Here is a 17377-nt window from a genome sequence, read left to right on the forward strand (position 1 = left end):
GCGTTTGTGGCATGTCGACTGCATTGCTGATATAATGTACGCTTGTATTATCCTGCACAACATGATTGTCGAAGATGAAGGTGTACAACTAACTAGTTGGGCCAATGACGATGCTAATGAAGCCGGCCCAAGCCACGGCGTGGCCGCCCCCAACGTACGAAAGGGGTACCTCACGACGAAGTTGGCCGCCTCAAGGCACATGCCGACATGCGCCAATTGGATGCTCATATTCGACTCCAAAAGGATTTAATTGAAAAGTTGTGGGCGCGGAGAAAAGCACGTCGTTAGATTTTTTTTAATTTATGTAATTTTTTTTAATTAATATACTTTTTTTAATTTAAATATTGTTATTAAATTTTCCCGTATCTGTGTCGTAAATTTAATTCCGTATTTTGTGTGATTGTTAATTATTTATTTTTTATAATTTTGTTTATTGTGGCTAGCCTATTACTAGCCTGTTGCTTCTCCAGTTGCTTGTACTGATGATGTGGCAGGAGGAGTTTTTAGTGCTGATGATGTGGCAGGAGGAGTTTGTGGCTAGCCTATGGCTGACCTATTACCATTGGAGATGCTCGTAGCAAAAATACCGAAAACTGAATATCCGAATCGAACCAAACTGAAATTTTGAAATTCGGTTTGGTTTTTTCAGTTTTTCGGTTCGGTTTTCAAATTACAAAAATTTTGATTTTTCGGTTCGGTTTGGACAAAAAAAATCAAAAAACCGAATTATATTTAATATAATATATTTAAATATTATATATATATATATGTATATATATACTACTTAAAGCTCTAACCCTAATGAATTCCGCCTCCATTCCTAATCTGACTATTTCCGCCTCCATTCTCAATCTCTCAGCCTCCAGCCGTGCTCCAGCCATCCACGCCGCCTCCGCCCTCCAGCAGTGCAGCCGTCTACGCCGCCTCCACCCTCCAGCAGTGCAGTCTATTTTCTTCACAACTCTCAAATTAGTGTTCAAAATCAAAATACTTCGAAAGTTCTTGTGTTTATGCATTAATGTGTATTAGGGTTATTCTTCACATGATTAGTATTTGGATCTATTCGTTTAGGAACCATAAATAATTGAAGAATCCACAAACATCTTGTGATATAAGAAGATAAGACACATAAAGTTCGGTATTTAAGAATGAGTATTGCAAGTATGGAGTTTTAATTAAATAAGCAAGTATTGAAGCTGAATTCATATGCTTAAATTAAATTTTATCATATTTAAAAATTGTATTCCTCACATTCCAGATCTGTCGTCCCAGATTCAAAAAAATCTGTTAATTTTCTTATAGATTCATAAATACTATATTTCATTATTAATAAGTTATGGGATTATTTTATATTTCAGGTTTAACAAAGCTCATTCAAAGCTTATGAGAAAATCTATGGGCAAAAGATATGGCCAAAGCTCATCCCTTGGAAGTATTGAAGACTTGGAATGAATTTACATTGTTATGTTCTAGATTAATTAGGTGTCATGAAACTCTATTTTTTATGTTTTGGCCTAAATATTTATTTTTGTTGTTTGATGGATGTAATTATGTTATGGTTTTATGATTTCTAGTGTTAATTTTCAGTTTTAAGTTTTTAAGCTTTTTAAAATCACATATAATTTTCGGTTTCGGTTCGGTTTGGACAAAAAATCGAACCGAAACCCGAATGCACACCCCTATATTTACCCCAAAAGATGGTATACCTTAGCATATACCAACAAGGTTAAAAACCAACATAAAATAGAAAACACAAACTTCCATAGCTACAGAAAATAGGTTCAAACACAAAAACAATCGCTGAGCTTTCGGCAAAGAAGTTCACGGCGTGGGTAAAACGACTGAAAAGTAAAATGATTGTATTTTTGCCCCCGTGAGGAAGGTGTTACACCACAAACTAAGCTAAACCGAATCCAATATGCCCAGAGTTATCCCATTAATGCCAAGTGCGTGTGTGAAGTTAGATAAAACTCAAGTGAAACTAAGGAGTATGATGGAGCTCGTGTCGACCTCTTCTCTTCGAGATAGTTGTCCCTTTTATAGTTGAGGCTCAGATCCCTAGAGCACTTGTTCTTCATTATTTGTCATTTTTGCCCTCCGAAAAAGGATCTTTTAAAATTTGCTCATTGTTCACTTTTTGCTTCCTGACAGCGTTTTCATTATTTCCTCGGTCAGGTAAATTGCTGGCGCTTTTTTACTTCACTTTCCCCATTTTCGTCTGCCTGGTTGATTTGCATGCATTTCCTGGGTCTGACAGATATTTCACGCACCTGAACTTACAAACCCTTATTAGTTCACTGAAATCACAGAATTTAACCCCATAACCAATGCATGAGATGAGCCTTATTAGTATACCTTTGCATATACCAACTAGGTCAAAGATTACATGTCTCAATATTTAACCACACAACATGAAATAATTAAAGATAAAGACATTAGATATACATATATTCCTCTCTCATTTCTAGGGATGTCAATGTAGCCCGTAACCCGTGGTCTGGCCCGAATAGCCCGCCAAATTTATAGGGTCAGGGCTGGAAATTTATAGCCCGATAAAAATCAAAATCCGATTAGCCCGCACCCGATTAACACGCAACCCGTTAGGGCCAGACCCGAAAACCCGATGGGCTGGCCAGAAAACCCGATAAAATTTCTATTATTCTATTTTTTTACTCCTAATTCTACACTTCATTGATTAATTTTGACTAAAAAATAACTTTTAATTTTATATTAAATATACAAATTGTATATTGAATTTTTATTAATATAATAATTGATAAATAAATTAAAAACTTCAAATTCACAAAAAAAATATTTAAATTTCTAAAACACGCATTAAATTCCACAAAATATCTCAAATATTAATATTTGATCATGTTTATGATTGAGTTTAAGCATATATCTCAAGTATATCATAATTAAATGTTTTACATTGTATGAATATTAGTAATTTTAATCATTATTTATTGGATTGATCGCATGTTAATATTATCGGTAGCAACCTGATCAACCCGCTGGGCTAGCCCGAAACTCGAGCTTTTAGGGCTAGGGTTTAACTTTTATAACCCGAAAGGAATCACAACCCGATTCTTTTTATAAAGACCATGATTCTTTTTTAATCTCATGGTGATTTTGGAGAAGAAGAATTGTGAGCAATTTTGAAGCCCCAAATATCAGAATCCCACACATCTCCATAGATAGATTCATAAGCATTTTCTTTAGCTTCCCAAAATGGAAACCAACAACTAGCCCATTCCATTTGCTCATCCAATCCACTCCACACCTCCACCGCCACCTCCAACGCTCCAATTTCGCCACTTTCTTGGTTGTTGAGGCCTCTTTTGTGACATTGGCTCTTCCCCCTTTACCACATCTACCGTCCATTGATAATCGATTATTTGAGTTGAAGTTATCTATCACTCTGTCTATATATATGTGTGTCGGTGATGACATTTTTGCAATTTTAAACTCTTGACAATAATACGTTCATTTGGAACCTAAAACACTACTTTCACTACATTATGCAATGAATCTTAGGACCAAATATTTTATGAATATAATATCATTGCACACCAAAAATATTTCCAAAGTATGAGATTTTTTTTAAATTAACTCCTATAAAAGGGAGGAATACAACGGATGTCAAGAGGGCTCGAACTCGGCACCTCATGCAATAATGTCTAAGCTCTTTGATTTCCAAAGTATGAGATTAGAAAAATATTATTTTCTAGGTTTATACTTTATACCATACATGATTGACGTATTGTTCAATACTCTCCGTCCGCCATTAATTGGTTCAGTTTGACTCGACTCGAGTTTTAAGAAATAATTGAAATTAGGTTAAATAAGTACTAAAATGCATGTTAGATGAAGTTAACTAGTGGAATACTAAAAGTAGAAAAAAGTATTAATAATTATTCGTGAAAAGACGGAAATGACAAATTGAGCTAATTAATGACGGAGGGGAGTGTATATTTAATACAACATCCCTAGTTAATAGATTTGTATACATGTTTGGGACGCCCCAAGCTCATCAACGCGTCACACATTTCTTCTTTCGATAAAAAATGAAATATATCATACTTATATCTTACTTTATTCTCTCTTCACTTATATACTTCCTTTTATCTTTTACTTACTTAATCAAACAACACTTTTTTATATCTCGTACTAAAAGAAATATTTCGATTAATTTAGGATGAAGGGAATACTGATTAAACATTTTATTGAGTGTGAATTTTATTTCCGCGTCTTAGAGGTGTTCTCTCTAGCTTACCCTAACAAAGATGAATTGCGTATGCTTGAGAAGTCAGATTCCAATAGTGGATTCAAAGGATAACTTACTATTTTTAGAAATAATGTGGATATGGATTGCATGTTGCTTGATATCCAAGCTGATATTTTCTCTCTTAAATTTGGTAGATTAATTAGGCGGCAACGACCACTTGGTGAATCAATAATATTTTATAGTATTTCATCTTTTTCAAATTTTTATTAGTATAATTGGACTAGTCCTGAAAACATAAATGTATGATCACGTAATGAAGAACGGAGGTAAACAGAAGAATGGAAGCAAAAGAGATTGGGCTTTTCTGTCGTGAGATCGATGACAACTTTAAAATTATATTTAATAGAGTTTTTCGACTTTGATGTGGTTGGTTGACCCTGACCTGACCCTACTTAGATTTGTCATTGGTAGTATAGAGTTTTCGAATTTTGTATTATGCATTCGTGTTGTATGGTCATACCCCATCAAATCGTATTAGGTTATTTTGGTTATGGTTTCCACATCATTTATAATTATAATGGAAATATAAGGAATAAGCAATGTATTAATATAATTAAATACCTTTCTTTGTTGGGTATAATTAATTAGTCAAATAAACTCTTAGGTGTCTATTTTCTAGGTCATGCAAAATTGCTCATGGTCCCAAAAGCGGTAGCATCGGCCATTTGCATGTGATTTTAGATGGGAGTAGGTGAATAATATTCTCAATTATCAATTTATCATAGAGTTCACTTGAAAAGGAGAGCTCTAACAAAAACTTATTTTCTTCTTCCACAATAAGTGAGGTGTTGTTTTCAATCACAACATTAAAGAAAGTATTATTTCGTGAGAGAAGAAATAAAATAGAAAAATATAGAACAAAGTACGAGTAAAACTAAAGTAGTAGAAGAAATTTAAATAATTGATTTTATTTTAAAGAGAAAATGACCTACTTGCCTCGGAACCCTTGAATAGGAATATGTTTTCCTTACCGTGAGACGGGTGGAGTATTACTAGAATTTAAAAGTGCGAATTGGTGGAAAAACTATGAAGTTTAGACAATTTATAGTTTGTCCTATAACTTTGAAAATCAGTAAGAAAAATCATGAAATTTGGATTTGTTTGCAATCAGTAACGAAATTTTCTGAAGAAATTATAAGTATCTGATTTTGCATCCAAAAACTATACGCACATATCATTGTCGATGAGGTAAAAGATGTCATACATTCAATTGCGAGATAGACCCGAATTTAATCAAATTTTATACAAATTTACTCATAATTTAGACAATTTAAGATATTTGATGAGGTGGATATGACTCGATTGAAAGGGATATAATAAAACTGGACCCAGTTTTTGGGAAATATACAAAGCCCATAGCGGATTTGTAGACTCGATTTTTCGGCCCACAAAATATTATTAGCATTCATTTTTCGTAACTTTTGGGTCCACTAGATTCGAGCATTAAATATTTCCTCGTGAATTGAAACATAAATATTTTCCAACTACTCATCTTTGGGGACAACGATTTATCAGTGGTATATATATTTTTAAGAGCGATAATTTATTTGAAAATCAACACGGAGTAAAATTCACAATTACAATCATTAGATTATTAACATCTTCGTTACTCGTGGTTTTTGTTTGTAAGTTCATCTACTCCAATTCACGAAATATAGCTTTAGTTTAAGAAGTGACATTTTAAAACTACCAATAATAATTATAATAATCCGATTTCATTTTCACAATTTTCCTAAAAATTGAGTGGGCATCTATTCCGCCGCACTACAAGACAAATAATGTAAAAATCACTTTTATTTTCCACGGCAAATAAACATAATTAAAACCTACACGAAATTACCCAGCAGCCTAAAATTACATTTTTGGATAAAAAAAGGCAAAATGATCGATTTTGAAATAAACCCTTAGTCCAGGGACTATTATAGACATTTTTAAAGTTCAGGGACTATTGGCAAAATAAACTTATAGTTCAGGAACCATTTTTGTAATTCACTCTAACTTTTATAATGATCGTAGTTGTCTCATGCGATCTATTTGCGCCAATTTATTGGGAAGGTTGCGGATTCTGAAGCGCCATTATTTATTTATTTGCAAATTAAAGGGAGATGGAAAATGCAACGTCCAACAAATATGGAAGTTACTGTTTATTTACCAGATTTGAAAGTTATGAAATTAATCAAAACCTAATTGACAAAATTTTTAATACTTTTTTTAAAAAATAGATCAATAACCATTCTTTGCAGCAAGATCTGCCCCTCCGTTGCCAACTGCGCTACGCCCCTGCGGGCAATCAATAACCATTTTTATTACTGTATTAGGTAGTGTGCACAATGACTTCACACAATTTCTTGTCCGCAACGTGCCAAATTCAACCAAAACTATACCAAAATTTCAAACAAATTCCCAAATTTGACACCAATAAAACAACACTTGGACAAATTACTCAATTTTATTAATATCTTTTTCTTCAATAATATTCTTGTGAAACCATAATTAAAGGTCCCAATTAGTCATTTCCGCGTGGCATACAAGCAATGCATCATGATCACCATTCATTTCGTGAAAGCAAAATTTAAACAAAATTGCATACCAATAATTGCTCAAATAAGCAGGAATTTAAATAAGGTAGAAAATTCCATTGATTTCATTTATATACATAACCTCACTTCCTTACAAAGCCATAATGAAATTCAACCAAATTATAACAAGAAAAAACCAAAGGGAAACCCCTCTTCTCATCTCTTACTTACACCATTACAAAGAGGGGGTTTTACCCTAGATTTAGACCTCACCCTAATTATATTTTTCCCTTAGTCATAACTTCTTAATTTCTCATTTACTTACAAAGACTCGACTAAGTTAATTACAGACATCATCATATATATACACATTACTCCGACGACAAAATCAACTTGTAGTGTAAAGCTTACTTTTGATCAAAATGTTGCTAGTTTTTTTCCCTTAAAATTTGATGCCTCAAACCTTCATCTCTCTCTCCCTATGTATGTACTCATGCTTCTTAGGCCAAGGTGGGGATGCTACAGTTGCGTCGATCCCTGTCGAGGCAGTCGAAGCCCTCGACACGGACGGCTGGGTTGTTGCCAAAATTCGACCTCACGCAGCCGCCCGCCTTGCGGGCTGCAGAGGAGGGCGACGGGGCGAATCCGGTCGAGGGGATCGGGACAGCGACGGGGGCGAACTTCTCGTCACCAAAACGAGCGTCTTGAATTAGCGGGTTAGATACTCTACTCGGCGGCGACCCGGTAAAAAATGGGGGCGACGAGGCTACCGGTGGAACGGATTGGTCCGAACCCGAACAACCCTATTCATTTCAAGAATTCAACATTTAATCTTTCAATTACAAAAAAAATGATAGATCTATAACAAGAACAAAACTTGTAACAAGATGCAAATTAAATATAAAAATAAAAATATTTTTTGGGACTGACAAAGTTCTATTTTTAGGTAGCAAGTTGTTACACACAAATTAGTAACACGATGAAAATCAAAAATAATAAATACAATAATTTTTTGGGGGTTAAAAATTCTTGTAAACAAAGTCATACAAAGTTCTATTTTTAGGAAGTAAGTTACACACAAACCAGTAACATGATGAATTAAAAATAAAACTAAAAAATATACAGATCTTACTTTATAAAGTTAAAAATATAACTTGTTAACAAAGTCATACAAAGTTTGTGTTCTATCTAAAATCTAACCACACATAATTACAAAATAGTATTGAAAATTAATTAAATGAAAATAGAAACACACCTTTGCAAGAATTATGTCCAGTAGCTCATTTCCAGCTTTTGCATCATAATCCTCTTGCTGATGGCTGCAAAAATATATAAAAATTCAAGAAATATATTTAAAATTTAAAAAAACACATAAATATAAAAAAATGGAGTAATTTTTTTACCTAAAGTGCCATCTCAAGGGTCTTGCAAAAGCTGGATCATGGGTGGTGCGGTTTAGGCCGAGCCGCCGTGGCTTAGGGCAAACCACCGTCTCCTTCCTCTCCATAGATCTGCCGGCGGCGGCGTTGGCCCAAATTTCTTCACAAGAAGCATAGCTGCTCTGCTGAATTCCACAGTGGTTCATTTCTATTGAGAAAAATTAAACCTGATTTCAAGGAAAAAATAAAATAAAAATTAATTAACGAGATGGGTGGATCTATTTATGTTAAAGATCGGTTTTTGTTTTATTTTACTTAATTTTGAAGGTAAGATTTGGTCCGATTAGATAACCGGCTGAGATTTATTGACTTGTTCCCATAGAAAAACAGTTAGTGTCTGAAAATTATTTTTTTATAATAATTTGAGAAGAAAACATCACAGATCTGTTGGAAACATCGAAAGATTTGATTTTTTAGAGATGGGAACAGATCAAACCAGCTATCATTGAAAAATTAGAAATCCCAGAAAAAATTGGGAAACAAGAAATCTTGATTTCAAAAATTAACCACCAAGATAAAATAAATCACTGAAAAAATAAACTTTTGCAGAGTTATGTCTTCAAAATTTGAAATCAAGAATTACCCACCAAGAGAAGAAAAATCACTGAAAAAAATGAACTTTTGCAGATTTGTGTCTTCAAAATTTGAAATCAAGAATTACCCACCAAGTTAAGAAGATTCACTGAAAAATGAACTTTTGCAGATTTATATCTTGAAAATATGAAATCAAGAAAACCCAGTTTTTCTCTCCTATAAAAGGTGAAATATTAGAGGCAAATATGTGTGAAACAACAAGAAAGAGAACATCTACTTTGCAACTAGAAAGAGAGTTATTACCTGAAACTGAAAGAGCTATACAAAATTGGGAGCACTTGGGAAAAAGAAAAGAAAAAAGAAAAGAGAGAAGAAAGAGAAAAAGGATGGACGGAAGAGATGGCAGATTAAACGGTCAGTTTCGGGGTAGGAGCAAAGAAGGTTGATAAGGCTAATCTCTGTGGAATTTATAGCACAAGATTGGTGGAGTTTGAGATATGAAAATATTGTTTTTAATAATGAAAATGGAATAAAATATTTTGTAATTATATTTTATAGGGTGTGGATTAATACAAGTGCGTGGGGGACAACTACTGATTTAGGGCAGTAATAAAATAAAAGAGGATTAATACTTTATAATTTTGTTTAAATAAAGTGGAGAGGAGCGTTTGGGGGGGGTGAATTGTTTAATTATTTATTTTGTTACCTAATTATTGGCGAAAAAATATGAATTTTGTTAAACAATATTTTCATATAAATTTAAAAGTTAATCTGAAAAGATTATGAAATTTGAAATCATTCTATTGTGAGTTTTTTTAATAAATAAAATGATATTTAAATGGTTAAAACTTAAAATTGATGTTTAAAATTACGAGAGGAAAAGAATTAATTCATTGTTTTTCAATAATTTGCACTATTTAAAATTAAATACTCCTAGAAAAGTAGATCTTGGGGTTTTATTCTCATGATGCAAGTGGCTCGAGACATTAGAGGGCATGGTGGGGCTAACGTGTAAGTTTTTTAGGGTTTCTTTTATCATTGTTAATAATGTTTTGGGAGGCTTGATATTTTTGACTAGTTGCTTAGATAGTAATTAATAATTATTGATATTTTAGTGTAATAGTTGTCCTTGATTTGCGACAAAGAATTTCTCTTTGAAGGATTAGTCAAACTATTCAAAAGTGATCTTCATTGAAGGACTAATTTAAGAGTGCATCTTTATAAGAGTAGTGTAAAATCGTTAGGTTATTAGAGAGTTAATTCAAAAATTACAATATAACCACTTAATTAGCAATAAGATATCTAAATAATAAAATAAATTAGCTTAGTTAGTAAAACGTTTCTTTTTCATTCAGGAGGTCGAAATTCAATTCATTATATGGGTAAATAAGGAAATAGAAAATTATCATTGAATCATCATTTTTAAAAAGAACAATATTGAGAATAATTAGGGCAAATTACAAAAAATCATGAGGTTTTACTAAATTTCATGCAATTTTAAAAAAATGAAACCAAATAACCATGATGTTTAGATTTTTCTTCTACTTATACCATGGTGAATTTTTTAATGGAAATATATTTGATATGGTAGCCGAAAAATTATATGTGGACATTATTGTTAATAAATTTAATAATATTGTCCAAAAATTTACTAGAAAATCAAATTTTACTATACCCAAAAAATAAAATACCATATATGCAGCACTCAAGAATTCTAGATATAAAAATATTATCATCTTAAATGCACCAAATAAATATACACTAACTAAATTAATAACAAGCTATTAATAGTCCCACTCCCCACCATCGAATATTTGTAAAAATATTGGAAAAATATTCTAGAGATTTGCCCTCAAAATATCAAGAGGTATAATTATATAATATTCTTTTTACTAGTATAAAATATCTGACACGTACAAGTAAGGCCGGCCTTCAATGGTGGGAATAGACGTCCTAGAATCAAGAGCTAGGACAGTTGTTGCTTTAGTTAGTTGTACCTTGGGAAGTGTACATTTTTGAAGTGATTAATTAAATTAAATTAAAATTATTGATTAGTAGCATTATTGAATAGCCAACGTTACAATAGTTTTTAAACTATTATTACTACGGCAAGTTATAGAGCAATCGGTGCTGCGACTTAAGACTATAAACAATTAATCTATTAATAAATATAGATTATTAAAGACAATATTAAATCTTGTGACATGATATCTTACATTGATTTCCAATTTTGATCAATGGTAGTGTCGTTTTCAATCTTTACTAGTAACGTTTTTTCTTTAAATGGTGGCCAAAGTTTGGCCTAAAAAGGCAGCAACTTTATATTCTGTGAAAGTGTATATTATCATTTACTATAAATATAGACAAAGGCCTTATTTGTCCATAATTTAGTTATATTTGATCGTTTTTAAAAATGGATTAATAGATATTTAGTTCTTAAAATTTGGCCAAATTATGGTAAATCTTGGAATCTTTGAAATCGGAATATTGAATTACAAGGTTTTAACTTTTCTCAATTGTCTCACTTATGCACAAAATATTATCTTTGAACGATGCTCAAGATGTTATTTTTCATTCAAATAAATATTTTTTTATTTTTTTATTTTTTTTCTTATTCGGTTGAAATAAGGTTATTTTTAACATCACTAAAAGATGTCTATTTGCATATAAATGAGATAAATGAGAAATTTTAAAATTTCATGATTTAATTGAATACTAGTCCGTTCCTTCTCTTAGAGCATCCGCAACGGTGGCGAAAGACGCCACCGCCGTCCGCGTCGTTGGCAAGGCGCAGGACCGCCGCCGCTGCAGCCGCGCCGCTGGCACGGCGCTGCTCGATGTATCGAGCACGTCCGTGCCAGCGGACGCACACGTGGCGCGCTCCCATTCGTCAACGGCATAGCCGTTGTGTTTAAACTTTTTTTTATTTTTTTTTTAAAAATCGGTATTTAATTATAAATAATGCTAAAAAATAAAAAAAAATATTTTCCAAATCCCAAAAATATGGCCGTTTTTTTCCCGTTTTTCTGAATTTTTTTGATTTTTTTTATTTTTTTTTCCCCAAAATCATCTATAAATACACACATTCATCATCCATTTATCACATCAAATCATCTCTCATTCATAATTCTCATACAAACTATCAACACATTCATCACCCACTCAAAATCTCAAATGGATTTCACCCATATTATGGCGGAAGCGGAACGCGAAGAACAAGAATACTACGAACAACATCGTGCCGCTTACGAAGCATATGTCGCGGCGAATACCCCTGCTCCTCCTCCTCAACGAACCAGATCAAATCGACGGTACATCCATCGTGACCGGGAGGGAGCCCACGAAAGGCTCGTTGCCGACTACTTTGCCGACCAGCCGCGGTTTCCGGCAGATTACTTCAGGCGCCGTTTTCGCATGTCAAAGCGCTTGTTCATGCGAATTGTCAACACATTGTCCGCACGTGTTGAATACTTTCAAACAGGTGTAGATGCAGTCGGCCGGCAAAGTATCACGGCGTTGCAGAAGTGTACGTGTGCCATCCGACAACTCGCTACTGGGCAAACGGCCAACATGTTCGACGAGTATTTGCATATCGGTGAGTCCACTGGAATCCTATGTTTAAAGAATTTTTGCGAGGGCGTTCGTTCTGCTTTTGGGGATGAATTCCTTCGAGCACCCACCGCTGATGATTGCCAACGGTTGCTTCGTCTTCATGAATCAGTCCATGGCTTTCCCGGAATGCTTGGCAGCATTGACTGCATGCATTGGAGGTGGAAGAATTGTCCGACTGCTTGGAGGGGGCAACACTTGAGCGGTCACAAAGGCGGCGGCCCAACGCTTATCCTTGAGGCGGTCGCCGACTACCGCCTATGGATTTGGCATGCATGGGTTACTATCTCGCCGATGGTATCTACCCAAGGTGGTCGACGTTCGTGAAGACGCTCCACAACCCGCACGACCCGAGACGGGTTCTTTTTGCGCAGCGTCAAGAGTCAGCGCGGAAAGATGTCGAAAGAGCCTTCGGGGTCCTTCAAGCTCGATTCAACATTGTGAAGGCCCCGGCTCGGCTGTGGTACGTGAATAATATCGCCGACATCATGTTCACGTGTATTATATTACACAACATGATTATAGCCGACGAAGGGCCGAGGGCGGCTAGCTTCTACGACGAGGACGAAGCCGGAAGCTCAACAGCGAGGTCTCCCCTACGCCGAGGCGAGCATACGACGGTTGGCCAGAGGATCGAGACAAGACACACAATGCGCGATACTCGAATCCACAATCAACTACAAGAAGACCTAATCAACCACATGTGGGCGAAATTCGGCAACGAGTAGTGTCATTTTTAATTTTTAGGATTTTAATTATGTAATTTTTAATTTTTAGGATTTTAATTATGTAATTTTTAATTTTTAGGATTTTAATTATGCAATGTTTAATTTTATTTGTCATTTGTAATATTTATTGTGGGTTTTAAATGAATTTTAATATTATGGAAATGTTTTTGTGTAATTGAATTTTATATTAATTGTGCTCGTCCTTGCGGAAGAGCACAGTTGTGGGTGTTGTGCTCTTGCCAGAGAGCAGGCATGAATAGTACCGCCCGGGCCCACAACCGTGCCGCTGGCAAGAGCACGGTTGTGGATGCTCTTAGATATAGTATTCATTTTATGAAAGTGGTTATGTTGAATATAATAAAGGGAATGTAACTTTATTCAACTATACCTTATTTTTGTTACTTTATTTATGTATACGTATATGAATTTTTCACCTCTAAATTAGATTGCGTTTCATACTTGTATGTTTCGTGGACTTGATTGGACTTGGACTTATGAATTTAAATCGTCCACGATTTATATTAATAAAGTCATTTTCAGTGGCAGTCAGCCTTATCAGCATCTTCAAGGTTAGAACTTTTGTTTATTTAGAAGTTGTTTTTTTATTAAAAATATATAATTAGTAATTGACTATTTATCTAACGAGCACTCATGTAAAGTGTTCGTGGAAGGGCCTTTTTTTATTATTTTTTATTATTTTTTTTTTCATTTTTTTTTCATTTTTTTTTCGTGGAAGGGCCTTTGATGGTAAAGATATGAGCGGAAATGATCAATTTTTATTTTATTTTTATTTTTATTTTTGAGCTTGCTAGTATCGAATTGAATCGCTATTTTATTTTTGAACAATTTTTTGATATAATTCAATTGGAACCTTTTAAAGCATGGCTAAATGTTCCATGATGTTTATAAATCGTAGTAATTTGGACGACGTTCCATTTTAATTTTATACTGTACTATCAAACAATAATTTCACACAATAAAGATTGTTTTAAATTTTCTCTAAATGCACGGAAAAAAGTCGGAATATCGGGGTTGTGCCTCATGGAATTCACACAATTTCCAATATTATATTTATAACCCACACTTTCATTTAATTTTATTTTTAAATTAGTCTAAGCTCCATCAATTTTTTTGCTAAAATTAATCAGCAAAATTGGCTCAAGATTCCTTCATTTTTATAAGAAAAGGTGTCTTTCAATGTGTGGACAAGATCAAGATCAAGATCAAGATCAAGATCAATTGATTCGTGATGCCATCAATAATTTAGTATGTGTGGACTGGTGGATCATTATGTATGTCTGCATATTACAGAAAATAATAAAAAAAAACTATGCGTACGAAATTAAAATATATGTACGAAACTCATAGGCTGCTTCATGCGGTCGTCTATTTATTTAATCTTATAGTAGCCAATACTATAAATCATTTTTTATTAATCCTCTAATTTAAATAATTAATAACAAAAAATCGAACATGCATTTTAGAGTTTAGCTGGAACCATCGTTGAGTAATCCCATGATATTATTCCGTGTTGAGAGAATTTGTAATATAAATCCACAAATTAACACTAAATAATTGTAATCAACTAATTAGTGGATTTTTCCTGATTGTCAATCACTTTCATGTCTTATACACAAGATTTGAAATGTTCTATTTTAGTTGGGAATTATATTTATCCATTCAAAATGTATGATACTTGCGTAATATTTAAGGATAATGGGTACAGTATATTTTAGTTGGGGATAGTCTGAAAAAGGTAGTATAAGATTTTACTATATTTTAACCATTTGAGAGCTTCATTTTATTTATTGCTAGAATATATTTCACACCATTTCATTTAACAAATATAATTTTTTTTAAAATTATACCTTGAAGGTTTTAACTTTTAACGATTATGTAGATTTACACTTCATTTTGTTACCGTTTCGTTTTATTTAATTCATCATTAATATTACTAAAAAATCGTTCATTGACCCTCTCGGCAAAGGACTGAAGTCAAGTTGGTAAGTGACAATTTCATAATGATAATGAATATATTTAATATTTCCTATATCCGAATATTTAATAAAATGCATATATACTTAGCGGTTGCAAGCACAAAAAAAGTATTTTGGTAAATTATGTTTAAATTAGTCACACGACTAAAACGATATTGAGAAAATCATTTATTACAATGCTGCTATGCACACGAAAATAAATTTATATAATTAGTATTTAATTAAATACATAATCTCAATCTTAATCCTTCGTATATTTAAAGATAATTAGTATTTAATTAAACACATAATCGTAATCCTTCGTATATTTAAAGATAATATCTGTTGACCGTTAGCTTAATTTGGTAGGACGTAAAAACCGTAAATTACATACCAACAACAAATGAAATATCTCTTAAATGAAATTGCTAAAATGAGAAAATGATGAAATCAGAAAATTAATTATGGATATATTTTTTCCAATCTTAATCCATTTTAGCAATAATGAATATCACACATTTCACTTGTCACTCAATGATGACATATTTGATTATTTCTCCTACGCAAACGAAGCGTGTGGTTTTTTAAATTTCTGTTATGTTTGTATCATTGGGTGAAAATCATTACTATTGTTAAATTTGGTTATTATTTCTCAAAATGTGGTGAACTTTTCATCCCAATTTAGGGAATATTTGATGAAGAAAAAATGCTCAAACTTATGAATTGATAAGCAGAGTTCATACAAAATTCACAAAATTTTTGAATTGATATGCAGAGTTCATTCAAAATAATGAAAATTTTCGAACAATAATAATGTTGAACACAACATCAAACGTATACCCTTTTGCAAGTTTGAAACTACTAGATGTTTTGGATCCTTATATTCTATGTCTATTTCCTCATTGATATGGGATAATTCAAATAAAATTACTATTCTAACTTTCTAAGGATTGGAAACCAATTCAATTTTCCATATAATTAATTTATCTCCTACACTAGTTTCCAATATTATTTATCCCCATTTATTGGGTTTGCATAATTTCAACAAACATTGTAAATCAGCCCATTCAGCCACTTAAACAGCTGGTTCGGAAATTATCAAATTTAGTTTCAACTAATTCGACTTAGCATAATTAATGATAAACCTAAATTCAGTCCATACCTATAAATTGAGGGCTATCCATTCATTCAATTACCCTACCGAATCAATTTATAATTAAGTATATGGAACTAAAACATATCAATTTAGGTATGTAAATTGCTGAGCTGAATTGAAAAACCGACCATATACGCCCGACATAAATATAAATAGAAAAGCCGACCATATCCGCCCGACCTAAATATAAATATCGGACTTTGAAAGAGAGGAAAAGAGTAAAGATAGTGTTAATGTAAATGTTAAATTTTGAATTAGAGCAAATTAGACCAAATTTTATGCATTTTAATTTTTTAATAAAGACAATCTTTTGGTATGTATTGTAGATTCCACCAATTTAAATTTGTATTGGATTTTGAAGTTGAAACACTGAATTTTGTGTTGGAGTTGTCACCTATTATTGCCTTGTCGTATGATATTTTTGGGTTGCCATCTTTTACTCTTTTGTCGTTCCGCGTAACAAATTAGGAGTTTTGTAATAGTTGACATCATGACTACAAAAAAAGAACCAATTAAATTGTTAAAAGTCATCAATTAATTTTTAATTTCATCATCCTATGAATCCCTAACTATCATTTTCAAGAAATTAAGAAAGGACAAATATACAAAAAAAACATAATTATAAGGACATTGTTGATATATTTTAGAGAAGAGGGAACATCATTTTTGGTCCACGAACTTTGCCAAAGTATCATTTTAGGTCCTTGAACTTTGAAAATATCATTTTAGGTCCGTGAACTTTGAGTTAGTATCATTTGAGGTACTTTCTACTATTTTCAAGTTTTTTTGGATGAAAATACCCTCAATATCTTAAAGTGTATATATTTTTAATAAATTTATCATATACTCATAATTTTTTATAAATATCTTTACAATATATTTTTGACAAATTTTCTAAATATAATTTGACCTTAAATATTATCACTTAATTTTGTGACATGCAAGTAAAATTGCTTCTTCAATTTTTTATATTAATTTTTTAAATATTGAATAAAGATCTTTTCTTGCCTGTCACAAAATTAAATGATAATATTGAAGGTCAAATTATATTTAGAAAATTTGTCAAAAATATATTGTAAAGATATATTTATAAAAAGATCTTTATTCAATTTTTTATTATTAAAGAAA

General features: G+C 32.5%; 1 protein-coding gene and 1 long non-coding RNA gene across 3 annotated transcripts; one reads left to right on the forward strand and one right to left on the reverse strand.

The window, feature by feature from the left end:
• Positions 1 to 809: 809 nt before the first annotated feature.
• On the forward strand, positions 810 to 1593 carry LOC121781180. The gene is made up of 2 exons (XR_006046153.1): positions 810 to 939; positions 1359 to 1593. It is a non-coding gene; the product is annotated as an uncharacterized LOC121781180 (long non-coding RNA).
• A 5310-nt stretch (positions 1594 to 6903) lies between these two features.
• LOC121782832 lies at positions 6904 to 9240 on the reverse strand. Of its 2 annotated transcripts, none has more exons than XM_042180801.1 (4): positions 9084 to 9240; positions 8211 to 8413; positions 8063 to 8126; positions 6904 to 7610 (listed from the first exon to the last, which is right to left on the reverse strand). In XM_042180801.1, exons 2-4 carry the CDS (start codon positions 8390 to 8392, stop codon positions 7308 to 7310), a joined length of 549 nt encoding a protein of 182 aa, XP_042036735.1. In that variant the 5' UTR covers positions 8393 to 8413; positions 9084 to 9240; the 3' UTR covers positions 6904 to 7307. The 2 variants fall into 2 exon arrangements, with proteins under 2 accessions (XP_042036735.1, XP_042036736.1); XM_042180802.1 differs by lacking the exon at positions 9084 to 9240 and adding an exon at positions 8912 to 9059.
• Positions 9241 to 17377: the final 8137 nt, after the last annotated feature.

Source organism: Salvia splendens, chromosome 20, assembly GCF_004379255.2.
Source record: "Salvia splendens isolate huo1 chromosome 20, SspV2, whole genome shotgun sequence".
NCBI lineage: Eukaryota > Viridiplantae > Streptophyta > Magnoliopsida > Lamiales > Lamiaceae > Salvia > Salvia splendens.

Coding starts and splice junctions, on each gene's coding strand:
- LOC121782832 (XM_042180801.1), bottom strand. CDS start 8,392: ATGAACCACTGTGGAATTCAGCAGAGCAGCTATGCTTCTTGTGAAGAA. Junction 8,127..8,210: donor CCCTTGAGATGGCACTTTAG/GTAAAAAAATTA, acceptor ATATTTTTGCAG/CCATCAGCAAGAGGATTATG. Junction 7,611..8,062: donor TGGACATAATTCTTGCAAAG/GTGTGTTTCTAT, acceptor TGAAATGAATAG/GGTTGTTCGGGTTCGGACCA.